This window comes from Triturus cristatus, chromosome 7, assembly GCF_964204655.1.
Source record: "Triturus cristatus chromosome 7, aTriCri1.1, whole genome shotgun sequence".
Classification (NCBI taxonomy): domain Eukaryota; kingdom Metazoa; phylum Chordata; class Amphibia; order Caudata; family Salamandridae; genus Triturus; species Triturus cristatus.
In genome coordinates this window covers 653,661,018-653,688,384 of record NC_140590.1, presented here as the reverse complement: position 1 = coordinate 653,688,384, position 27,367 = coordinate 653,661,018, and the positions used below count along the sequence as shown (strand labels likewise).

The 27,367-nt window shown below is 47.8% G+C and overlaps 1 protein-coding gene across 1 annotated transcript in view; it reads left to right on the top strand.

The window, feature by feature from the left end:
* Positions 1 to 27,367, top strand: part of RGS9 (regulator of G protein signaling 9) — a 714,724-nt gene that overhangs the window by 646,462 nt on the left and 40,895 nt on the right. The window contains exon 18 of the mRNA XM_085617281.1: positions 19,680 to 20,176. Coding sequence (XP_085473407.1) covers positions 19,680 to 20,176 — 497 coding nt within the window. The remainder of the gene's footprint in view (positions 1 to 19,679; positions 20,177 to 27,367) is intronic.

Below are 27,367 nucleotides of genomic sequence, written 5' to 3'. Positions count from 1 at the left end.
CGGTCAATCAGCCTTGTCGGATAGATGGTATTAAAGGAATCGGATAGATCCAACAGAATCAGCACTGCAGTCTGCCCAGTATCAAGCATGATGCGGATATTGTTGACTGCTGATATTAATGCAGTCTCAGTCCTATGGCAACTCCTAAATCCATACTGAGGGCAGTCAAGCAAATGTTGTTGTTCCAAATAAGTAATCAGTTGGGCATTTAGGTGTTTCTCCAAGATCTTGGTGGGAACAGGTAATAGGGAAATGAGCCGATAGTTTTAAATTCAGGTGGATCAAGGTTGTTTTTCTTAAACAGAGGATTAACAACTGCTGTTTTCCAGCTAAGCAAAGAGGGTAGCATCCAAAGGAAATGGCCAGATATAGAGTTGATGTAAGGTGGGGAATAAAAGTGTCCCTTCCTAACTTCATCAGCTTCGGGGAGCAAGGTTCCAGTGGGGAGCCAGATTTGATCCCCCATTGAAACTGGTCGGTCTGTTCATATGATAGAGGGAGGAAGGCAGGCAAACAAACATACCTCTTCTTAGTGTGGGGAGGACTAGAGACTGTGGAATTAATCTTGTGGGCAGAAACTGAGAGCTCAGAATGAAGACTGTCCAGAGAAGAGTAGATCTTAAAATCTTTGGAATAAACATATTTAGCCATGCTGTCACAAAAGTCCTGCGAGCTCTCGTTATATGATGGAGCAGGCTGTATGGATGCTTTATATTCTGACAACTTGAACTTATGATTTATTCTTTCAATCGGGTCAAAGAGTTTACGCCAGAAACGTTCTTGATGGTGACAGGCTTGTCTGAGTGTTCTAAGCTTCTCTGAATACCAGGGAGCCATGGGCTATTTTCTACCTACATAGAATTCTTTGAGGGGAGCAAGAAAATCAATGGCAGCCATGAGCCAATTCGAGTACCCTGTGGCTGCCAGATTAGAATCATTATGTTCAGTCCACTGTTGGTTATTAAAGGCCCAAAGAATTTATTCCTTGCTTATGCGTTTGTAATTTCTTTTAAGCACCTTATTATTCCCCTTAATGGCGGCTTCATGTAATACTGGGAATGAAAGGGAAAAACGGACAGCATGATGGTCAGACCAAGAGAGGGGAAGAGGTTGATCCACCCTAAAACGATGATCATTAGAAAAAATGCCATCAAGAATGTGTCCTGCATCATGGGTGGCTGTCTTTACTAGTTGGGAAAAACCACAACATAACAACGTTATTTAAAAGTCTGCAAGACTTTACAGGAGGCACTGTTGAAATGAAAATTAAAACCTCCCAAAAGGGTAAGATTTTGTTTTCCAAGGTAGGGTTCTATAAGGTTGAAAAACTCCATGATGATAGAGGACTTTGGTCCCGGTGGCTGATAAGTCAGGACCCCAGCAAAGGTCTCAGTCGGAGACACTTTTAGCGAGGAGAATAATGGTTCATAAGAGTCTATAGGGGTAGTTAGTAGCTTGATAAAGCAAGTGTAGGAAACCTAATAGATGATGGCTAACCCACCCCTACATTTACGTGTTCTGTCAAGCCGGGAGAGGGTATATCCCTGCGTATGCACTCACTCATATGAATTGCTAAATAGCTAATTTTAAAAAGTACCTTCCAAAATGCAGAGCCAGTGGAAGGACGAAGGCCAGTAGCCACATTCCAGTGACCGAAAGCTGTACTTAGGCCATGCTCCACAGCATGAACAGTTCAAAGTGAAAGCAGATAATGTGCTGACCAATGAGAAGCATGGAAATTAGAGCGACGTTGATTCCAACAAATGGTAAGTAAAGGGAAGTAATGGGGGAGTTCTATGTCCCTTTAAAAAAAATATTTTTTTATTTTACAAGAGATTACGCAAGCACAGCGTAAGCTCTGCACAGATGAAACCTAAAAATGGGCCGAATGTCAGGCAAGTTCCAGTTATGGTATAAAGATGGGGATGGGTAGGTCTCAAGCACTTCGACACCACCCTGTTGGGATACTGAGCCCGCTGGTGTCCTAGCCCGCCGGATACCGTTGAGGGGTGGCTTTATAAATTGATTTGAACACACTTAAGGGTACTTAACCTGCAGCAATACATTAAGTGAACACACTTAAGGGTACTTCACCTGCAGCAATACATTAAGTGGTAGGTAGTTTTTTCACATATACCACGGTGTAGGTAGTTTCACATTATGTATTTTTTGGTCCTGACGAATTGCCATAGACACGGTAGGGCTGTCAAGGCAAGAAACATGTTGACCTATTGGAGTAGAGTGCCGCTTTGTTCTGATTCATTATCTCAGACAAAACCGCCTCTCCTTTGTCTTTTAATCAGGTAGGAACCAGAGTTAAATAAATTATATTGGTTACCTAACCTGTTTTAACTTTCACTCTTCACATACACCTACACTTTCTAGGCCCCTCACTCACACCTCACGAATTGGCAAGGAACAAAAGATCTCCGCCAAAGAGCCCCTCATTGGGAGCCCGTTGGGTATTGCAGCGCCAACCCAACGAGGAGCAGGCCCAATGATGAAGCATGACACCTAGCTGGCTGGGTGTGTGAGGGCCCTAGTTCCGAATAAGGGAATTTCACCTTAGGACCCACATTACTGGTTGAGGTGATGGGTATAACTATCCTCTCGGAATGCATTTCCACATAGATCTCTCCCTTTTATTAATCTAAACCCCTGAGGAACAGCATACCTTTTTGTGATTTGTAACTTGGGCACTGTATGCTGGACCTCTCTAAAAGCCCTTATTTTCCCCCCCTTTTTGTTAATGATAAAGAAATGCTCTCCAAGACCAAGAACATTTTTACATTCATTAATTTTTAAGATTTTAGTAATTCATGTTCCGAAAGAACATTGCAGGCCAGTTGTTGTGTGATCTAGTAATTAATTGGCAGATTTATCAATCTTTCACACAATGCAACGCAGCAAGACAACTTGCTGCTCTTTGCTGCCTGTAGGTGAGAAGGGAGGAATGCTCCATATTTAACAATATATGCGGTATTCCTGCTCTCTGCCTGTGTTGGGGCATTATCTGCTGCCTAGCGCCAATGCAGGCACTCTTGCATCATGGTGCAAGGGTGTTGCAGGCAGGATTTTTTTGTGCAGACAGGGACAACTTCCTGCACAAAAACAATCCTCTGGGGCATTTTCCTCTTTCTAAATGTGCTGTAGAAAGCAGCAAACCTAGAAAGAGCAAATAATTAGGAGAAATAAAGATAATTCTCCTCGTTGTGCTTCCCCTGGCAAGGCATAGCATTTTATGGATCACTGACATAATATCGACGACAACAATATCAACCTACCAGAATTAACCCTGGGCGTACTGGGCGTAGTGGGGCTACGTGGAGCATCGCGTAGTGTAGCCAAATCTACGCACACTTGCGCGCTCCGCGTAGCCCCAGTACGCGCCGCCCACCTCCCGTCCGCCCTCATTTTAAAATAAGTTAAACTATTTTAAAAATAAGAGAAAATGCCTTACCTGCGGTGCGGCGTCCCGGGGCTCCCTCTTCCTCGTTGACGGCAACTTCTTCTCACAAATGCACATGCTCGGACTCCCGCGCATGCGCATTTCTCGGAAATGCGCATGCGCGGGCGTCCGCGCATGCGCATTTGTGAGAAGAAGTTGCTGTCAACGAGGAAGAGGGAGCCCCGGGACGCCGCACTGCAGGTAAGGCATTTTCTCTTATTTTTAAAATAGTTTAATTTATATTAAAATGAGGGCGGGCGGGAGGCGGGCGGCGGGTGGCGGGCAGCTCTGCTTCACCCTGGCATGTGCGTAGCGCTGCCTGCTACACCTACTTCGTAACTGGCAGCGCTACGTACACTCCGTGAGCGGAGCGGAGCACTACGCCCGGGTTTAACCAGAATATCGTGTCAAGAATATCAATGGACGGCGGAGCTTGCCGCGCTAAGGAAATGGCCGCACACTAAGCGGGCTCTCCCGATCGCGCTGAAAATCCTGTAATTATCCTGCATACCGCACTGTGAAAATCCGACAAAAACGAGAGAAATTATGCCACCGACCTACCTACGATGCGACGTGGCAAGTCCGTTTCTTTTAAGTAGAACTGGGCCGAAGCGGAGAGGGCGGAAGATCCGGCGGGACGCTGGCGCTGATCCGGCTGCTACCTCCGATGGGGCGTGCTCGCTGCGCGAGCCCGAGGGGCCGCGGCCTGGTCTGGGCCTTGTGACGCAGTGAGAGCAGAGGGCGACAAGAGGCGTGCGGCAAGCGGCGGATAGCCCAATTATCCTACCGCATGGAATCTGCGAAGCTGGCAAGGACATGTGTGCCGAACCGCGTTGCCATACTGGGGCTCCGATGTGGCAGCGACGATAGGCGGACCCTGGCGGTGACCTGGTGCCGTGACACGGTAGGAGACCCTCCGCGGTGTTGCAGATCTGAGGCGCGTCTCCTGGCACCGAGCGGTCCTGCCTGGGACACGCAGAGAATGCGGGGCAATTATCCAGTGCAGGCTGTGGCGCGGGAGGCATATCACGGACCCCTACATCTTGGCGCGCCCTGACTGTGCTACCGAGGGGTAGCGGAGGCGCTTGTAGAATAAGCAGTGACCCAGGGGCACCTGTAAACAGCGACGACCTGGCGACTTCTTTCCTGTTGGGAGAGGTTGTTGCGGGAGGCACGGCGATATAGACACTGCACATGACAGGTGGCAATCAGCAGATCTACTGAAGAAATACTGCGTGCAGCAGATATGCAAGTCTGAGAACAAGTCTCCAATAGAACAAGGCTGGCTGCTACTGTCATAGGCGGAGAGGGCGCGCAGAGGTAAAGTAGGGAATCTATCTAGTGACCGCGACGCGGGACTGGTACAGTGCGCAAATCTCCGTGGTGAGCAGCATATACGTTGCGTGTTTTCACGGCAGTGTGTGCCACCATGAACTCTGCTTAGCGTCACAATCACGGGGACCACCCTACGCTAGTAATAACCTATTCTAGCGACAGCAGAGACACCCTAATTGACGCAACTGTATGTGAAGCGGTTCGGCAGCCTGTGTACCCAGAATACAATGGATTGAGCTCCATACCCATCTTGCATAGTCGCTCTCAAATCGTGGTGGTGCAGATTGCTGAACTGGGGACGCTCCACCCCTAGATTGTGCAGGTGTGAGAGGCCCCTGATATGTATGCAGCGACCTGACCTTTGGGGTCTACAGCTATCCCAGGCCCACAATACTCTAAATTAATCATTCCTTTACTGCGTTGCACCGACTGGGGAGCTGAGATGGGGAAACAGGATAGAAACCAACCCAAGCTGCAATTTGACCAATGCCGAAAGACTGGGGATGTGAGAAGTGAGCCACACGATTCAAACCCTGCTGGCACCAACACGGCGGGCTCCGACTCCACAGTGGATTTTCAAGCAATGTTCACCACCATACAAGCAACTCTGTCAAACATTGACGGGAAAATCGACTCCTTAACATATCGGGTTGACCGGATGTCAGAAAGACTGGACAAGCACACAGAGCGCTTAGATGAGGCGGAACGACGCATATCGGAGGTAGAGGATTCGCACAACCAAGTTGAGCAGAAACAAACTAAGGCTGACAAGATCATACAGTCACTCCTGATGAAGACCGAGGACTTGGAGGCTCGCTCAAGTCGAAGCAACCTATGTATATTGGGTGTGGTGGAATCGACACGAACGGGAAACATGGAGAGGTACATGGACACGCTCCTAACCACCCTACTGGGCAGAGAGATCTTCTCTGAGGTGTTTATTATAGAAAGAGCTCACAGATCCCTCGCACCTCCGCCGATACCTGGAGCTCGACCCCGCCCTATAATAGCAAAGATGCTCAATTATAGAGATAGAGACGCAGCCCTTCGTAAAGCACGAGAGATAGGCACATTAAAATATGAGGGAATGAATATCTCCATCTACCCGGACTTTACTCCGCAGGTACAAGAAGCTCGAAAGAAATTCCTGGCGGTAAAGAAACAGTTAAGAGACATGAACATTCCCTATGCCATGCTGTACCCGGCGCGTCGGAAAATCACAGAAGATGGCAAAAGCGTAATTTGCAATGACCCTAAGGAAGCATTAAGATACTTGCAGCTCAAGCACCCTCAGACCAAGCGTCGTAAATCCTTGAAAGGGGTCCACACGGAACAAGATCAAACGTCGGATGTAGAATGACAATGGTAGCTATATGAACATGGTGCTCCCTCTTTGGGGGTACATAGGAAGACCTCACAGAAAGCCCAGGCCACTCGCAAGTCAAAATGTGACCCTATGTATACTAAAGGATATGTAAGTGAGATGCTCGAAACTGTACAATTTTGGTTATAACTTTTGAGAAGTGTTTACTTAAACGGCAGAACTCAGTGCTTTTAAGGTATGCCATGATGTCTAACTGACTGGAGGGTTGTGGCGCGATCCCCCCATCCATTCATCGGATGGGGTAGCTAGCGGGCGGCGACCGTTCCCTCTGTGTATAACACAACTTTGATTGTTGAAAAGTGTTAATATTGGGAAACGAATTGTAGGGTGGGATTGTTGGTAAGAGTTATGGGAAAATGTCTTTGCCATGATTGGGATGGTGAAGTGGGTGGGGGGGCCTGGGAGGGAATTTGCTTTATTGTTGGTCGTACTCGTACTAGGGCACCACAGATAGATGCGCACATGTGCATCGCACCCCAAAAGGATACACACAGGCACATTTTGCTACAGAACAACGCACACGTTGGTAACTCACTGAAGACAAATGACAATGCCCAGCACAAACACGAAGGTTAAAGCAGCGCCTCTGCAAATAATAACATGGAATGTCAGGGGCCTAAACAACCCGAAGAAGATTAGGCAAGTGTTCGCCTATCTTGATAGACACCGTGTCGATATCGCGCTGCTTCAAGAAACGCATCTAATTAAAAATAAGGCGGATAACCTTGGTAAAAAATGGGCAGACGTAGTGATATCTGCGACATATTCTCCCTCTGCTAGGGGAGTAACTATAATTATACGTAAAGGGGCACATTTTCTTTTGCACCAATCAATAATTGACCCAAATGGAAGGTACGTCATAGTCACAGGAGTCCTGAGAGGAACTAAAGTTGGCATCATCAATGTATACGGGCCGAACATTGATGACCCTATATTTTATACACAACTTTGGGCGCAAATACGCGCGTTGCCAGACATGGAATTAATGTGGGGTGGGGATATAAATATTGCGCTGGATGCTAAGTTGGATAGATCCCAGAACACCACGGAGCGGCACATAAGGGCTGCTTCTACTATTCAGAAGGGCATGGAGGAGTTCGGCATGCTAGATATCTGGCGGGCCCGGGATCCGCTAACTCAAGATTGCACCCACTCTTCCACAGCAAACAATAGCTGGTCGAGATTGGATTACTGGCTGCTCACGAGACATGCGTCCACGTGGGCTGTAGATATAACACATCTCCCAAAAACACTCTCTGACCACAAGCCTGTCCTACTAATGTTAAAAATTCCGACTTACACACCCCCACCATTTATATGGCGATTTAATGCGAAGGCGCTCCTTAACCCCCTATACAAAGACACAATACAAAAAGCGATCAAAGACTATTTCGCTGAAAATGCAAAATCAGTAGACAGCGCGGGCACCCTGTGGGAGGCATTTAAGGCCACACTGAGAGGTATTTGTATAAGCACGAATGCTGGTATCCTGAAGGATATAAGAACACAGCTGAAAATTAGTGAGGATCGCATAAAGGGCCTAGAAACAGAATATGATGTGTCCCACAGCGCTAGCACCCTCAGTGACATCCGGGAGGAATTAAATAGATATCATGCATTGGCGGAGGACGAAATAAAATACATCTCCCGGCGCCAGGTAGCACGCAGGCTGGGGGAGGGAGGTAGACCAGGAAGGACACTAGCCCATAAAGTACGTGCGGAATGCAGGCAGCAAACGGTAACTCAGATAGAGGCTTCTTTGCCCTATTACATCAGCTAAATCCGGAGTTGCAGGCGGTGGCGGTGCTCCTTGATGCAGCTAAGGCCTTCGACTCAGTCGAGTGGTCGTATCTGTTTGCAATATTAAGAGCAATAGGACTGCCACCCAGACTCATAGACTGGATTGCTCTGCTCTATAATAAACCGACTGCCGGGGTCAAGGTTAATATGCATATATCAAACTCACTAGACATACAGCGTGGTACTAGACAGGGCTGCTCGCTGTCTCCCATACTATTTGCCATTGCGTTAGAGCCTCTAGCTTGTAAAATACGTCAGAAGTATGCACATGCTGCCTTGCGATTCAGTCAGAGACCCATTATCTTATCATTATACGCAGATGATATGGTGCTATACCTGCGTGACCCGGAAGAAACCCTCTCACCAATACTGCGGGAGTATACAAAATACGGTCGGATCTCAGGCTTACTAATTAATTGGAGCAAATCAGCAGTAATGCCACTAACAGCAAACACTAAAGAGCCACAAATGGAGTTTCCCCTGGTTTGGCATGACGACCCAATCAAATATCTAGGGATCTTGGTGCATCGTGACGCGGAATTAGTGCTGAGACACAATTATGGAGTCACAATAGACCGCATAGAAACGCAAATAACAAGATGGATCTCACTCCCTCTGTCCCTAGCGGATAGAATAGCATTAATAAAGATAATACTGCTACCCAAGCTATTATATCTCTTCATTAATATACTGATAAACCCCCCCCCCCATATTTCGACGGATACGATCTAATTTCAGCAGACTGATATGGGCCGGAAAGCGGGCCCGCATCGGACTTAATATCATGTCCCTACCATACGAATCAGGTGGCTTCGATGTCCCGGATATTTATCTATACTACTTATGCGCTCAAGCACAATACCCACATTATTGGTATCACCCGGTGAGATATTTGCCACATTTAGCGCTGGAGGAGGGCGATGCAGACCCAATACCGCTATCTAGCATAGTCACACACACTCGACAACACCTATCACCGCGGGAAATAGACACGGTGCGGACGACATCGGAAGCTTGGCACAGCATATGCCAAGCAGCAGGCAAAACCCCGATATATGCCCCAGGTCTGCCTCTAGCACATCACCCTGCACTGTCTGTAACACAGGAAAAGAATAGCATGAGGACCCTAAAAGAAATAGGGATTACACGGATGGGCGATCTGTATAAAGATGGCCGCTTCATCTCTTTAGAGGACTTATCCTATATTAGCAATCAAACATTACTATTCAGATTTACTTATCATAGATTGAGAGCAGCTATAAAAGAGCTATATCCTACATTTCCAGCAGAGCCCCCAGCGCTGAAGCCACTGCAAACATTAATCGCCACGCCCACGCATACTAACATAATATCAAGACTATATAACCTAGTTCAAGCCGAAATTGGAACGCAGACACATAAGGCCCGGGATAACTGGAACACACTATTAGACTCTCCATTGACAGATGCAGACTGGGCATCATGCTGTGCGCTAATCGCGCTCCTGACGCCTAACGGTAATCTCCGTATTATCCACTACAAATACATCCATCAAGCCTACTACACGCTGAACAAATTACACAAATATGGATTGCAAGATGATGCACGGTGTAGGAGGTGCGGGGTAGACCGGGCGGACTTCGTACACCTAGCATGGCATTGTGATAGGATAAGGAAGTATTGGGAGCTTGTGACTCTTCACTTGGGTATGTTATCCTCCTGCACACTGGAATGTACACCGCAGTTGTGTTTGCTGGGGCTGAATATACCGATGACCTCAAAGAAAAAGAAGCTGTCTGCTATATTGTTGCTCCTGGCAAAACGTAGGGTATCTATGTGCTGGGACAGTAAACTAGCCCCCACGCTGGCGAATTGGTTACAAGATGCCACATACTGTAGAGACAATTTTATATTATATGCTGAAGAACTGCTGGATATGTCAAAACCATTGGATATTTGGGAGCCATTTACGATATAACTGCGTGACCACGCTAATTTACTCCAAGAGACCTGCTGATTTGGCTATTGCACTGTACAAGTAATATTTATGTATGTCTGACCACTCCACTATGTAGGTTTGGGTAACATGATGTCTAGATCCTCACAATGTACTGTGTCTGTGGAATTGTCCTGTATGAGACGATCATAATGTATGTTTATGAAAAATTCAATAAAAAAAAAAAAAGAATATCAATGGACGAAATATTGACATCCTATCTTTACAAAGGTAAGTACCAAAATATCGTTGTTTAAAATATTGTTGTGCAAAATATCGTTTTTTAGGTCTCGCTGAGCCCAGCGCATGCGCTGGCTCGGAGAGACATTTTGTGTGTGAGTTTTTTAAGTGCTGCTGGCTGGCCTAGCGCTTGCGGGCATGTGAGCCTGCACGCGCGCAGCCGCCATGCGCTAGGCCAGCCAGCAGCACTCATGAACGCCTTTCTGCGTCATCGCGATCACTTTCGCTTTCACAGCGATCGTGATCGCGATGACTTGTTTAACTTGGAGCGCGAGGGGCGCGTGTGGCCAATGCTTGTTTTTTCCTTCTAGCGTGCATTTGCAGAACTTTTTGCTGCATTCAGTTTAACCTGTGGAGCTTCCTTTAGTTGTGTGAGTTTTACACCTATGGAATACTTTTGCAATACTTTTAATTTGTATGTGATTTCAGCACTATTTATGCTTCCAGTTTCCTGGACACTAGCAGCTACTTTTTTATGGCGCTTTTGCTCACTAAGCCGCGGCGTCCATTATTTGTTTGATATTTGTGATATTTGCATACTTCATCTCCCACAATAGCTTTTTCGTAACAGGCTGTTACGTCTTATGCTGCTTTTCCTTCGCCAATCCGCCGGGCTCTGGTTTTAGTTTGTGGATCTGAATGTTTAAAATGCTTTCGTTTTACCAGCAGCAGCTATTGTAGCAAGTTCACTCATGCTTCGGTCCTGGTTGGTGTTCTATGTGTGGCTCTTACCTACCTTACACCATATTTTGCAAAATATCAGTACAAGTAGCATTACCATAAGGCTTTTAGTTAATAAAAAGCCAAACACCAAAAGTGCAGATGGGAAGGAGCCTTAATGTTTTACTAACCTGACGCTATACACCACTGGATCATAGTACCACATTTCCCGACACGTAACACAATGCAATCTGTGGTTTTGTCCACAATTATATTGTTTGCAGCACCCACCAGAAGAGTGCTACGCTCTTGTTTTCAGTGTCATGTGACATTAACATGTTTGACAAACTCCACACATGAAAATGAGTGAATGACTTGTGTAGCCTCCGACTTCCGGCGCCCCAGACCGGCCCCCTCATCCCACACTCCCCACCATGTGCTCTCACCTGTCAGAGTGCGTGGCACCTCCTGCGCCCGTCCGCCGGGACCCGGGGCTGACACCCTCGCCACTGGCGCCTTGCTGCAGCTGGCTTTGTTGGCCTGGAAAACACCAAACTTCCGCGTTGCCTCCGTCCCCATCACCTCACGCACTTCGCCTTCCTCCAACTCCTCACTCTCCGACTCGAAATCCAGCTCTTCGACCACCACAGGCTCACTGGGCTCCACGCGCACCTCACGCACCACACGCTTCACGCCTTTTCCTTTCTCTCCTTGAACAAACTCATACTCCGGCGCCGAGGATGCGCGCTCCCTCGATGGAGGGCAGGCCGCCGCGGACCCCCCTACTGCTTCGCCCCGGCGTCTGGAGGCCGTCATGCGCCCCGCCGGCCCTCCCCGGCCTCTACCAGCAGTCTGCGCTGGCTTGGATCCCCCCCCCTCGTGACCGGCATAGTCCGAGGGGGCCCCAGCGCCACCAGGTCTCTGCGACGTCAAGTCCGTCCCTGCCTCATCCAGCCACACCCAGCGCCCGCGCCCCCGCTTCGGCCCTGAGCCCCCCCCGCGCGCCGCCGCCTGGTCCACTGCCCGCTCCCCCTCCCTGGCCGCGCACATCTCCTCCCATCGCCGCTCCGTCTCCTCAATCAGCTGGCGCTGCTCCCGGATACGCTCCTCCAGAGACATCTCCGCCCAACGGTCTTCCCACAGCCCCTCCCCCGCGCCCCACGGCCGCGCACTGCACCCCCCGAGGGGCCAGGCGTCCCATGCCCCGCCCCCCGCCCCCCCACTCCTTTAGCCGGTCCCTTACCTTTACCCCCCCGCCCTCCGCCCTTCCCCTTGCCCCCACCCGCTGTGTCCAGAGCCTGGTCCCCCCACCCACCACCCTCACCCCCGGCCGATTCGCTCCCCGAAAGATACAGGGCGAATTCATCCCCCACCTGCTCCTCCAACTCCCCCTCCAGATCGCTGTCCTCACTGTAGTCCACCAAACATGAGGCCCCCCCGCTGCCCCCGGCCCCCCCCGACCCAGCCGCACCCCCACAGCACCGCCCGCGTCGATACACACCCCCCCCCCTTCAGGCACCTCCACCGCCGACCCCAAGGCCGGGAGGCTCAGACGCCTATCCCCGGGTTTCACAACAGTCCCCCCCTTCTTGCCCCCCCCTCGCGCACCCGCCGCGTGCTTCTTAGGAGGCGGTTCCTCCATGCAGGCCGCAACGGCTGCCGCCACCCCCGCGGACGCCGAACGCGGTGTCCGAGACATCCCCACCCACGCCTGTTCCAACACGCCCGGCCGCAACAAATCAGCCCTCCCTGAGCGTCCTAACAACTGAAGCGCCGCCCGCACCGCCGCATCATCCGGCACCTGAGCCCCCCCCGCCTCCATAACCGCTCACGCTCCGCTGCAAAACACCGCCCCCGCCCTCGCCGACCCTACCCGCCACACACAGGCCGCCCACCGTCGTCTGACGAGGCCGCCACAAACCGCTCCACAAACTACAACCGCGCCCCCCGCTCACCGTTCCAAAGCTCCCGCCGATACCAAGACCTCCAAAAAATCCACGAATAGTGCTCCACAAACCCGACGATCCAACGATCCACTAGCTGACCCACCCTGAGGCGCTGGGGAAAGGAAGAGGAAGGACTTCCTCTTCCTCCCCCCTTTAACCCCTATCTGACGACCCCACCCCTTATCCCACCCCTTCCTCCCCATTGCGTGAAATCCCCGGGGGAAGACTAGACCGCTGGTCTTACTTCCCCCGGGGGCCGCATTATCCCTCAGACTCACCCTCAGCCGGCGGGTCGATTCCTCAGCGCGGGTGGGCTCCGCGTGGTTCACTCACTCCTCAGGGTCGCTCCTATCAGCGTGCCACCGCACTCCGCGGCTCATCTCATGTGGGGTGGGCTCCCGCTTGGCTCCTCACACCTCCAGGGCTCCTCTCACGCCCCGTGGGACTTCGCGTCGGTGCAGGGTGGGGTCCCAGTCACCGTCTTCACATGCCCCGCAGGCGATTAGCCATTTCACTCCCGGGGCTTGTCGCACGCCCCGCGGTGATCAGGTGCTGCTCACGCCTTCTCCAGGGGGTGCCCTGCACACGGGCAGCTCTCTCCCCTTTTCCCACAGCTTCTGGGCTGCTGCACGCATGGGCACAGCCCCCTCGTCGCCAATGTGGTATTCGGGCCTTAGGCCCACATGCTGATAAATGATGGACACGGACACAGATAGTATAAGGTAGATAACTGGCCCAGAGCACGTGCGCTTGGCCCCTTTTATTGCCAGGGTCACCTGACTGGTGACGCCTGTGGTGGGTGGGTGTCCAGTGTGTGTTACAACATGCTGAACACTAGAATGCTGATCGGACGATCACTACAGCCGGCACGCCTGTCACCGTGCACAGCTGCACCAACACAGCCGACACAGCCACAGTGGCCTTCGAGGCGAGAAAACGACTGGTGGGCTGCTCCAGCACACCCCGGCACTGCCTGTCATTCTCAGGGGACAGGCAGCTCCAGACGCATTTTAATGTGGTGGGCTGTATTACCACATCAAAATGCATTAAGCACGCACTTTGAGCACCCTGATCACCTGCGTGTTGTGAGGGGTGAAGCAGAGTGGCGCGACCGTCTGAGCTGCATTTGATTACAGCAGCGCGGCGTCCAAGTGTTCTGCTGAATGAGGGACAGCCCTCTCCGGGGCTGCAGCTCACAAGGGATGGCAGGAGCATTGTGAGCCCTGGAGTCGGCCCCCAGAGCCGGTCTGCGGCGCTTACAGCCTGTCACTCAGGCGCTGATGTGTGAGTCTTCTGGTGCGAAGCAGAGAGACTGTGCAGTCAGTGCTACTGGCCGCGAGTCAGTCTGCTCTGCACTGTGTTTAATAAAATATTGTCACTCAAATTGCCTGACACCCTAATTGTACCTAAACTCGTGTGCCTTCGGATTTGGCTGGTGGCAGAAGGTCAGGTTCCGGTCAACACAGGCTATGGCAAGATGTTTATTTTTAGTATCCTGCCTGCCCAGACGGGCCCCCAGAAATTCCTGCTGCCATAGTGCGCCGGAATGAATATGTTCGAACTCCTGCCTACACCAGAGGTGCAACTAGAGCCAAATTTCGGGGAGGAGAGGTGCTAATTCTTCCAACTATAGCCAGAGTGGCTCCAAGAAGGGATGGAATAACAACAAAGCCTCATTAACAAACAATTGTCTTTTAAAGACCTGTGAAGTACTCGGTTGTGCCTGGGAAGCTGTCTCAGCCTGGGCTGCCACACATGAAGGGGGGAGGGGGGGGGCTGAAGCCTTTTGAGCACAATGGGCGTTCCGCGCCAAGCCAACACATGCTGCTTTACAGCCGTTTGCCGTGGCCGTCCCCTATTGTTGTGTCCGATCTCAGGCGTTGTGACTCTGAGAGCAGGTACCACTCATTTCTGAATCAGTTTCGTCTATTTATTTGTTTAATGCAGTTTTATATAGAGCTGACTTTATCCAAAGGTGTCAGAGCGCTTTACAATAGAAGCAAGTAAATTACTTAAGGAGATTTACACTCTAACAAGTTGCATGTACAATCAGGATATAAAACATTTTTTTAAGTGGGCAAAATTAGGTTAATACAGGTACAGAATACATATTTTCAAAGTTGAGCTCAAGCGAATGCCAAGCTGCCGTGAGGGTCATGAACTGGGTTGAATTATTCCTGGATGTATGTAGAAGTCATCAGCTGAGGGTGGCCTTCATTACGAAGTCAGCGGCAAGTATTTTTAGCATGGTTGCTTGTGGTTAAGGCTGACGTTTTTTTACTGTCTTTTTTTTGCGTGCGCATAACGGCAGATGGGTAGGTAAATCTATGTATTTATTCTTAAGAACAGAAAATTTGGAAATGAAGTCTTATGAATGAGTCAACGGAGTGCCAGCTATGTTGATTCACCGCATTGCGAGTTCAAAATGTTTTTCCATAAGTAGCTGTAGGTTAAAACGTTTGCCGGTTATATACATTTATTATCATTTCCATCGCACAGTGATGTTCATTTCAACTTGGTTGTAAAGCGCATTTTGCTAGGCACACGGGCAAAACTTTGTTGGTTTTAATCTAGGAAATGTCACCATCACTTGTGTCTTCTTCCTAATTTCATTTACTTTTGCGTGTGCAGCCTCTCACACGCTCTCTGCAAATCAGCTGTCGAGACTGAGCAATTATGATAATTTATTAGCAGGCCGCTGAGATCATCCGTGTTGGGGTCTCTCACATCCTATTTCGTACAGTTGAGTCCCACAGTGCCCTTACGTGCTTCCCACGGAGCTCAGAGGATCGAAAGGTGTACAGGAAGGCCGGCACGCCTGTCACCGTGCACAGCGGCACCAACACAGCCGCAGTGGCCTTCGAGGGGTGAAATAGACTGGTGGACTTCTCCAGCACACCCCGGTACCGCCTCCCATTCTCAGGGGATAGGCAACTCCAGGTGGGGTTGCATACTACGGTGGCGAGCACGCAGGGAGACCAACTGGCGCAGCAGCCGGTGAAGATTAGAGGCGCATTACAAGCGTCCCTTCCTTGTTCCAAGGTGACTTGCCCTGGCAGCAGCTGATAGTCGCGCGACTAACGGCAGCCACATCAGTGCGAACAACCACAGGACAGCCAGGGGACCATGCTGCCTACACTGTGTCGTGCCCACCAGAAAGTGAAGCCAGCTCTTACTCGCTGGTGTGCTTCAGCTGCCTCCAGTCCAGTGACCACCGAGGGTACAGATGGGACAAGAAATGTAAAATGTTATGTGTCAATTTTTGCTACTGAATGTGGGTTTTAAAATACGAGCCTCTTTTCACTGGGAGCTTCTGAAACAAGCATGGTCCGCTTTCACTTTCATCCATCGCAAAATTATTTCTTGTCTTTATGGGGCCATGTGTTTAAACACATGGCCCCATAAAGATAAGAAACCTTTTGCGACGCACTGAAGGCAGACGAGCCTGTCCAAGTGGGATGGCTCAAAAAGCCAAAAGTGAACGTCACAAAGAGCTCTTTCCCAATGGCTGGCCACCATTTAGCATAAACGGTGACGCCGGCCAATGGGAAAGAGGGGTGGGGCTTTAAGCCGTTACTGAAAGCTCCTCAAAAACGTTAAATCTCGCCAGCGAGACTGCGCATGTGCGCAGCCCACGCCAGCCGAGACCTAAAAATGCCACAATTAAGAAATTTACCAATTAATTATTAATAATTAATATCCAATTAATAACTAATCAACAACAAAATATTTAATACATGTAACAACATAAAATATTTTTTTAAAAATTATTAATTAATTAACCTTGCTAATTAATTAATTAAATTAAATTACTTCCCTCCCTATTCCTCTATAAACCCACAACCCGCTCTTAAAAAAACTAACACAATCAAGATATGTACCAATTGATTATTAATAATTAATAACCAATTAATAACTAATTGATAACAAATTAATTAACACAATTAACAATATAAATTAATAAATACAAAAATATTACATTATTATCATAATTAATTAATTTTAATTAAATTACTCCCCACCCTATTCCCCTATAAACCCACAACCCACTATGGAACTAAAACGCAATATTTCATTTCTTAAACAATTAATAATTCTAAAAATGTATTAATAAATATATTATAATTAAATTACTTCCTACCCTATTCTCCTATACACCCACAACCCACTACGGAACTAAAATACGCAAAAATTAATTGACATAAAATTCATTACTTCTAAAAATTTCAAACATACATTAGAAAAATAAACTATACTTTTAGCACATATACTAAAATACAGAACACTAAAATAAATTTCGATATTGTTAACAACGATATTTTGACTAACGATATTACTAACTTCGATATGAACAAAAACAATATTTCTTACCTGCATGTGGATATTCTGGTCGACGATATTCTTGCAGGTCGATATTGTGTCACATCGATATTTAAACATCAATATTATGACTCTATACCCATTTTTACGCATTCCCAGGTTTACTAGTCTTGGTAAATCTGGGCCTGCTCCAAAATCCATGGGTGGATGCTTGAGAACACCCATGCTCCACTCATTGAAAACCTTACCAGGCAGAGCAACGCAAGACTTTGCAAATCTGACCTTGGTATTGCGTTGCCCTCAACAGTTGTGGCGAAATGCCCCATATTGATCCAAAGATGTCAAAAGCCAAGTTTTATTCCATAAAACAGGTAAACAAGCTACAGGTTTTGATATGAATGAAGTTGAATGCAAGCATTGCTAAAGTCGTTATATTGTTCAATCCAACCCTGTTGGGCCTAAATCCAGTTAGCTTATTGTGAATTAGATTGGTGTAGCCTGCCCAAGCCTCCAAATCCTTGGGTAGCAATCAGGCGCAGTATTTGTATTCCACTTCCACAAATCCCCTTGTTTTATAGTTGGAGGCGTAGCTGGATCACCTTTCTTGAAAACTGTTTGAATCGTCTCTCGCGATGACATGGAGACACCGTCCTGCAAATAAGCAATTATTAATGGCATTTTGCTTTTTCTATGTGTGCTGCATAATGCAGCACGCATAAAAAAAGAAAAAATGAGGAGAAATAAAAGAATTTCTCGTTTCACCATCCATGTAATTCTGGGGCAGCAGCAAAATCAATGGACGTTGCGGTGGAACGCCCACAGCAACACAGCAACCCCATCGCACACCCCTTTAATGCCAAGTAATGCGTGTAAAGGGGCCTTATTTACAAGGCGGTGTTAAGCCACAAAAGGTGTGTTAACTCCGTTTTGTATATATGGAGAAGGGCAAATCGCCACCAGAACGTCCATAAAAGTGATGTTCTGGTGGCACTATCCCCTTGTGAATATGCCCCAGAAAGTGAAGGCAAGGCAATCCCATAAGCGATATCTGCCCACGTCACTCCTTCGTCCTCTATGCAATTGTAATTGAGGTTTCAATTAAAATCACAAGTTAATATAATACGGTGTTAATTTAACCACTAGAAAGGTGGAGAAGTGCCTCTGTAATTCTTTTAAACTTTACTCTTTTTGGAACCAAAAGGAAACACGCAGACATTTAACAACAGCAGGGTGTTGATTATACCATTGTCCCGCTGTCCTAATTCAATGACTTAAATAGATGTATTGTGAGTATAAATAGACCACGCTTAACAATCTAGAGTTTAGCAAGATGCTTGAGTAGGCCCTAATTATCCCTACCTTTGAATTTCCAGTTTCAGGCAGTGGTAAAGAAAGCTCTAAAAATAGATCTAGAACGGGCTCACCAGTCAAATTTTCCTGTAAACATATTATTTCATGGTTCTTAGCAGAAGTGATCACCTCTTTGCATTTAAAAGGACATACTAAGACTGCTGCATTCCAGGACAGCAATTTAAAAGTCTGAAATCTATCCTCTATTTGTGGATTGAAGTTTAATTTATTGTTAGGTAGAATTTGAGGACTCGGCACACAGGGCTTTGGGCAGCTAGGGCCAGGCGTCAGGCTTAGCCACAGGTTGCCCTGCAGGATAAGATGACGTCTGCTCATAGGTTACAACATATTCCATGGGTTGTGGGCAGGACTACTATTCAACTTGGCAAGAAAATTAGTTTTTTTCCCCCAACACTTACATGTTGGTACCACACTCTACCTGGAGGTGAACATAGGGCAGCTTCATAATCCTTGCTCACTTCTTCCACCCCTGGCAAATACTCCTGGTCAATTGAACGGTGTTCGTGCCAGATGTTTGAAGTTACCTTTGGATTGTACTTCATCAGAAGTTGTTTTTTCCTACTTTTTGTTACCATAGTAGACCAAATTCAAATTGTGCAATCCACAATAAATTTCCCCAATGATTTACTCATATCCTATTTACAATTCCTATACAATGTTACTCAACACAGAAAATACATTTATTTAAAAAAAAAACAGGGGCGCAACTGGAACATAATTGAGGGAAATGTAAATGCAACCGGATAGATTGCAGGCAGAATACTGCTGCATTTTTAACAGCAAATTAAAACAAAAGGACAGCTGGAAATGTTGTTTTGCTTGTCTCGTTGCCAGTGTAACACTGACGTGAGCTCGGCAGGTGGGAGGGGGTATAAATGGTTCTCTTCACTGAGGATGTATTCCCACAGGCAACAGTTATGCCATTCAACACATGTATCTTTGCAAAGCCCCTGACATTTCCAAGCCAACATTGGGGGAGGGTAACAAGTGGCTTTCATTGCTTTTCTAAAGGAATCAGAATTTAATTGGTCCGGGTCATTTTGAGAGATTCCAAGTTTCGTTTACTGACATAGAGTGCTTGTTCATGCCTTAACTGGGGAAACAGTTGTCCACTTCTTTACCAAATATTGTTTTCTTGTAGTTCCTTGACCAGCGTGGTAGGCACTTGCTGTAAAGATATCTCCTTTCCTTTCCCTACAGTTGTGCCAGTACACAGCTCCAATGCCCCACCTGGCTGTGTACAGTGGTTCCTGTGCGCCTCCTTCTCCTTCAAGCCTGTTCCTAGCCTGCTATCTCTCGAGTGACCAACCTTCACCGTCGCCAGGACGCGCCACTTTGCCAAACAGCGCTGCCTGCCCATCGCCCATTAGCGTAGCCTTGGACAGCACCCCGGGAATGGAGCGGAGATGGGAAGGCAACGGCGATAGCTCCAGCCAGGTTCCATCCAATAGTGAGAGCACTGACATTTCCATGGGGTCGGAGTCAGGGCCATGCAACCATCTGACTGTGCCCACAGAAGCCAAGTTGACTCACAAATCCAAGGTATCGCTCTCTTTTAGCAAGTTCTTGAAACGAGGGTGCACCAATTCGCCGGTCTTCGCGACTCTCTCACCCAAGTGCCCAGCAGTGACTCATGGGAAGATTCAGCCTTTAAATGATCTGGAAGAGCAGCTGCAAAAGACCAAAAAAGTGACCAAGTAAGAATTCTATACTTTCTCTTAAGTGTTATGCCACTGGGATCTAGTAAGTGGATATGTATGAGTGAGCTATTCGGTGTTCTCGATTATATTTACCATTCTTCTCCTCTTTATTCACACATATTTTCTGTTTGATTAGATAATAAGAAAGGAATGCATAGACAGAAATCAACTTCAGCATATGTGGCGTGTTAACAGCAATACATAAAAAATGCATATAGATATTATGCATGCATGTAAAACAGTGTTTTATGAGTCTCTCTTATGGGGGATCATTTAAAGCCATGTGACATCTTTACTTATACATTTGCTATTTAAACCTATTTTGGGAACCGGGTCTATTTTGTTTGCAGAAAATCCAAATGATGACTTATAAAACAAGCATTTGCAATGCATCGGTCTCGCCTTTGGGACCTTATGTGTATTTAGCAATGCAGCATATTAGCCTGAGTGCTGAAACATCTACTGTTCTTTAATATGGAAGGAAAGTAAGCACCAAACTGTGTGACACACCATATATGGGAACAGATGGAGAGAAATATTGCCTTTTAGCGGGAAATGGTATAGTCCAAAGCTGTGTTTTTAATATAGAATCAGGGCCTTCGTGGTCATATCACTCAAATTACAAGATTTGAAAAAAATATTATTATTTACGGTTGTGCGTGGATGACAATTTCAATGGACCAATCTCTGTGTGGGCAGAAGGACATGGAGGAGGTAGGTAGGGGAACTTACACGGGTTAGCAACAAAAACACAAATGATGATGTACCAACGCAAAAAGTATTCAACAAATTTCTGTAAAACGTAACTGAAAATAAAACAATCATTTGGAAAACATACCTTAAACATGCAAATTAACACAATGATTTTAGCAAAGTGCTTCATAGTGTGCAAAAGTTAGAAGAGGTCAGGCAGGCACACCACTCCCCTCACCGTCCGCTACCTGTGTGGGACCCTGTGCCTCTCTTGCTCTGCCAGTAGACACGCCCTTAGCATACTAATTAACCTCAACGGCGCTCTAGCTTGTAGGCACTCTTACCTTTAGTGCTTTGGTCACGCTGTTCTCCTTGCAGATTCCGTTTCTTGGGCTGTGACGAAGCTTCCCGATAGGGCAGCAGAGCCCATTGCTGAGGGAGTGGTGGCGCTGGGAGTCAGCCATGGAGGTGCCAGGGACCCGCATTTTCCAGGTATAAAGGTATAGGGTATGGTGTACTGTGGTGTCCCGAGGGAGAGGGTGTGGAGCAGGCAGAGTTCAACGGCAGCCACAGACAGGGACGGGGCTGAGCTAGAAGGGACCCAACCAGCCAGCCATGTTTTCCAGCAGCAAAGGGCAGGGGCACAGACTTACCCTTCTCTAGTTCTGATAGGGACCATCACATTTGCACACCTCGTGGGCAGCATTAAGCTGGCATACCCGTGAGAGCAAACGTCTGAAGCGGGGCCTGTCGCTGAGCGGCAGAACACAGTCTATTATGCCAACCACAATTTTGTATTTGTATTTGTATTTGTATATGGATTTATTAAGCGCGATTGATGCCCGGGGGCGTCCAAGCGCTGAGGGACCGACAGAAGTATAGGCAGAGGCGGGGATAGTTACCAGAATTATTGTGGGGAGTTGAAAAGAAGAGTCTTGAGCTGTTTCCGGAATGAGGTAAGATTAGAATTGGCTCTCAGATGAAGAGGAAGGGCGTTCTATAGCTTGGAAGCGTTATGGGTGAAGGTCCTACCGCCTGCTCTGGCTCTTTTTATTCTGGGTGTGGTGGTCAGAAAAGTCTGGTTTGACCGTAGGTTTCTGCTTGGATGGTAGTGAGAGATTAGGTCGCGGGTGATGATTGGGCCTTTGTCCCAGAAAGCCAGGTGGGCAATACACAAGGCTTTGAAGTGGATTCTTTGGCGGACTGGCAGCCAGTGTAGACTGGTCAGACTAGCTCTGACGGATTGTCGGCGTGGGAGCTGGAGCAGTGTCCGAGCTGCACAGTTCTGTACTGTTTGAAGTCTCCGCAGTGTGTAGTCTGGTGCAGCGAGGTATAGGACGTTATTGAAGTCCAGGCGGGACTGGATCAGACCCTGGATGGCCACTTGTTTTGCCTCCATGGGTAAAAGATGAAGAATTTTTTGAGCATTTTAAGAAGGCCAAAACAGGTGGCGGAAAGTTTGGTAGCTTGTGTGTCGAATGACAGGGATTTATCGAGCCACACCCCAAGACTCCTTATGTTGTCCTTGGGTGTTGGGGGGGTGCCCAGACAGGGTGGCCACAGGGAATTGAAGGAGCTAGGATTCGCGGGACCTAGAAGCATCAGCTCCGTCTTGTCCCCGTTTAGCTTGAGTGATGAGGAAGACATCCAGCTCTTTACTTCCTCAAGGCATTTACAGAGTCCCCCGCTCATGGGAATGTTGGCCTCATGTGCCAGTGAGACCAACAGCTGGGTGTCGTCCGCATAGGAGATGATCTTAACTCCATACGGACGAACAACCTCAGCCAGTGGCCTCTTATAAATGTTAAATAGCGCCGGGCTTAAAGAGGAGCCTTGTGGGACCCCGCACCTTAAAGGTCTGCTGGTAGATACTGATTCACCGTCGAATACCTGAAAGGATCTGTCTTTCAGGAAGGACTCGAACCATAGCCAAGCCTGGTGCTTGACGCCAACATTAGACAGACGGTTCAGCAGGATGTCATGGCTGACCGTGTCAAAGGCCGCGCTGAGGTCAAGGAGGATCACTGCCACTGATCCTCCTTGGTCCAAGATTTTTCTGGATTCCTCGGTGACCTTGAGGAGGGCGGTCTCGGTTCCGTGCTTGGGTCGGAAGCCTGTCTGGGTGGGGTCTAGCAGTTGGTTGGTTTCTAGGAAGGTGACCAGAAGGCTGTTGATGTATTTCTCCAACACCTTGCTCAGCCAGGGAAGCAGGGAGATTGGCCGATAGTTGCTGAAGTCTAATGGGACCAAACTGGGTTTCTTCAGCAGTGCTTTAACCATGGCCCGTTTCCATCCAGGAGGGACCGTGCCGGAGGAGATAGAGGCATTCAGGAGGTCCATTATGATGGGTAGGGTGACCTGAGATGCCGACATTATAATGTCTGGTGGGGCTGGGTCGTTGGGGGAGCCAGATTTGACTTTCCGGGCTACAGTTTCCAGAGATGCCAGATCTAGGGGGGGGAAGTGAGCTAGTGTAGTGGGAGTCTGTAAGGTAGGGTGTGCCAAGACTGTGTTAGTCGAGGCTGGAACGGAGGTGGCCAGGGGGGGAAAGGAGGCGTAGATTTTGTCAATTTTTTGGTGGAAAAAGGCTGCCACATTGTTGCAATGCTCTGTGGATGTGGTTACAGGTAGGCTGGGTGGTAGCTTGGAGAGATTTTTTACTATTAGGAAAATCTCCCTAGGTTTTGATTTGGCTGACATGATTTTGTTAGAAAAATATGCCGCTTGAGTGGCTTTGATTTCTTCTTTGTACTCTTTAAGTAGCGTTCGGTATTGTGTTTTTCCTATTGGAGAGAAGTCCAGACGCCATTTCCTTTCAGCTTTCCTGCATAGGCGTTTCTTTGCCCTAAGGGCCTCTGAATACCATGGTGCCGATTTGTGGGAACGTTTTAGAGTGGTTTTTCTTTTGGGGAGAATGTTGTCAAGGGATTGGGTGATCCAGTCTTCATAGGTCTGGTCAGCTAGGCGTGGATCCTTATTATGGAGAGGAGGGTTGGTAGCGAGTTTGCTCATCCATTTGTCGACTGGAAGGCGGGACCAGGCTCTGGCTATTCGTACTGTGGGTTTAATGGTTGGGGGTTTGAGTGTGGTCCAGGTGAAGGGGACTAGTAAATGGTCAGTCCATGGAAGGGGGATTGGTAGGCTAGATGTAAGATCTGCGCAATTGCTGAACACAGGGTCCAGCAAATGGCCTTTGACGTGAGTGGAGGACCTAACGATTTGGGTGAGCTGCAGCGCTGCTAGGTCATTTATCATCATGGTGGCTATGTGATCGGTTGTGGAGTCAAAGTGGCAGTTAAGATCCCCTAACAGGGTGAAGTTCGAGGAAGTGCTGACGCGTTCCGCCACAATCGAGGTGAGAAGATTGTGGAGTTGTTTGGGAGGGCCTGGAGGGCGGTAAATTAGAGTACCTGTGAAGCAGGTGTTAGGGGAGAGTTCGAGGCAGAAGGCTAGGCTCTCGCAGTCAGGGATGGTCTCCGGAATTACTCGACAGAGGAATTGGTCTTTATAGATAATAGCTAGACCTCCTCCTCTGCCCTCAGGGCGGTCCTGCCGAGTGATTTGGAAGCCGGGAGGAAGGGCTGTGATTACCGCGGGGTCCGAATCTGTGGCCAGCCATGTTTCTGTTAGGAAGACAATGTCTGGCATACATTCTTCCAGCAATAATGCGAACTCTGCCCTGTGTTTGGGCAGGGATCTGCAGTTGAGCAGGAACATGCGGTACTCATGTGAATGGTCTGGAGCCGGCTTAGGTTTAAGGGTTGATTGGCAGGAGGGGCAGGAATGTGGGATGTTTTCTGCATGAAACTGGGACTGAAGGCAATCTCTGCCGGTGGGTCTTAATCCCATGAGAGTTTCCGAGTTGTAATGTCTGAGTTTTATAGTCGGGGATATAGGGGGGGTGGCCCTAGGCCCGGTCTCGGCACGGACGAGCACAGACGAGCTTGCCGCGCAATCGTCGCGCCCGCTGCGCTCGTCCGCTGCGCTCGTCCGCTGCGCTCGTCCGCTGCGCTTCCGGTACATGCACATGTTTTGAAGAGGGGGATAGGTGAAGGCGTGGCCTCTAGTGGGTGTGCCCAATCAGGGCGAGGGGAGATAATTAGGCGGGAAATACGGCGATTTCGCCCTTCCCAGCGCTCGTTTTCAGCGTGGAAGGGTGCCTGCACACAGAGGATGTGTCCCAGGAGGGGGGAGTGAGTTAAAATCCAAGTGACAAAAGTACAGTATTTTAAGTTTTAAAAACAGTGAATAGTTCTGTCTCCTTCTACTCCCGGCTGCGCCTCAGGAGGGTCCAAGTTACAATATTTGTAATAACCCATCCCCTTGGCAAAAAATAGTTGTCAGTCATCTAAAGGTCATTACATCTGGAGTTTGTTTCTTTTGCTGGTGCCACAGTCCGCAAGTATCAACGAAGTTGTGTCTTGCTGGACACAGTCTAGTGTTTCTGCCAGCCACTCCCTCGAGGGCTGGCCCACACACACACCCCCTCACCCATTCAACACGGACGTCACCAGTCAGGTGACCCCGCTAATAAAAGGGCCCGAGTGCACGTGCTCGTGGCTAGTTATCAGTTGTGAATACGAGTCTCCACACAAAGTAAGGCGCTTCTAACCTCCCATGTGTCCTCCTATTTCATTGCATTTCATTTTATTGTTCCAGAATTAAGTTCCGAATGTGCCGTTCGGTAACCCGAGGGAACTAATATCACGCATCTGCAAGGTAATGATGTATTTTATTTCTGTCGTGTATTTCTGTCAAAAACGACACAGACAGCAAACTACTTTCAAAGAACATAACCGCATGGGAATACCACTATGATATGACTCCTATCTAGCGACCATTAGAATTAGAATAGACGAGCGACCACTTAAGAACAGGACCCCCAATGTCTATCTTAAATTAGAATTTCGGGCCAACATCTTACGAGTTTTGGCACACATGATTCAAGACGCGGCTAACTCGTAATGTCCTTTATTTTTACCAACCGCGCCTTTGAGGCCCTTACGAACATGCCCTGAACATTCAGAGCGTATGAAATTAGAGCGCCACATTTAACAAGATAGAGCGCCCTAACTTCTTCGAATGGGTATTATTTTCAAATTAATTCAATTCCCGTTCTTTTCTGTAGCCAGACTCCCTTCATTTAGCGCCATTTCTCCACATTTAGACTACCTCACTGACCCAATAAGATCACGCAGTCATCAACCTAACTATATGTTGATCACAACAGTAGCCCCATAAGTGAGTCACTTAAGGCTTAGTGTATGATTTACACAGAAAGAATAGGATCATCCAAACCTGTTTGTTTTTTCCTTTCTTCACTAGGTACAGATACTACGGATCTGACTTCTTAAAAAACAAGTGGATAATATCCATGGAATTAGGAGCCACAACGCGTCTCCTTTATTAAATTCGGTCCTGACGAAAGCCTTTAGATTACAACAGGAGGCTGAAACATGTTGACCCATGACCCTTGATAGTACGGTAGATCAGTAACTCGATCTATATCCACACTCCAATTTTTAACTTCTCTTATCAACATTCTCCGAATAAAGGGGCCGATTCACAGAACTAACTTAAGACAATATCCTAAACTTACTACTTTTGGTATTCACAGAAGTTAGGATTTTGTCTTAAGTTTGTCTTAAGACAAACTTAAGACAGACTTAAGGCAGTCTTAAGACAGACTTAAGACAGTCTTAAGACAGACTTAAGACAAACTTAAGACAGACTTAAGACAGACTTAAGACAGACTTAAGAGAAACTTAAGACAAAATCCTAACTTAAGTCTGTCTTAAGTCTTTCTTAAGTCTGTCTTAAGTTTGTCTTAAGTCTGTCTTAAGACTGTCTTAAGACTGTCTTAAGTCTGTCTTAAGACTGTCTTAAGTCTGTCTTAAGTTTGTCTTAAGTCTGTCTTAAGTTTGTCTTAAGACAAACTTAAGACAAAATCCTAACTTCTGTGAATACCAAAAGTAGTAAGTTTAGGATTTTGTCTTAAGTTAGTTCTGTGAATCGGGCCCGTTGATTCCTTTGAAAAAATGAGATAGAGAATTTTAACCTCACTATACCTGAGCACAATCACACCCTCTTTTATTTTTACTTTTCATGCCTGGATGCTACTGTAAAACCAGTTGGTCTTCCTCCTGGTGGAGGACAGCATTCATACAAACAAAAGACCCTATGATGATGCTGTACTAGTACACTCAAGCGGTGATTCAGTATATACCGCCATTTCCACCTGTGTACAGTTATGAGGGTTTTTTAACCAATACTAAAAAGACCCTGGCTACACAGGACAAGTGGTCCATTCTTTATTGATTTTTGCATTAATAATTGGAAGCCGAATGGATCACAGCTTCTCCTTCCCCCCTCATTGATTATTATAGTTATCAGTTCCACATATCCATGTGTCCGTGTGGTCATTCATGCATTATGTGGGCCTAGGGCCCAGAACTTAACACTGGCGACGAAGGTGGGATGTGTGCGGCCCGTGTT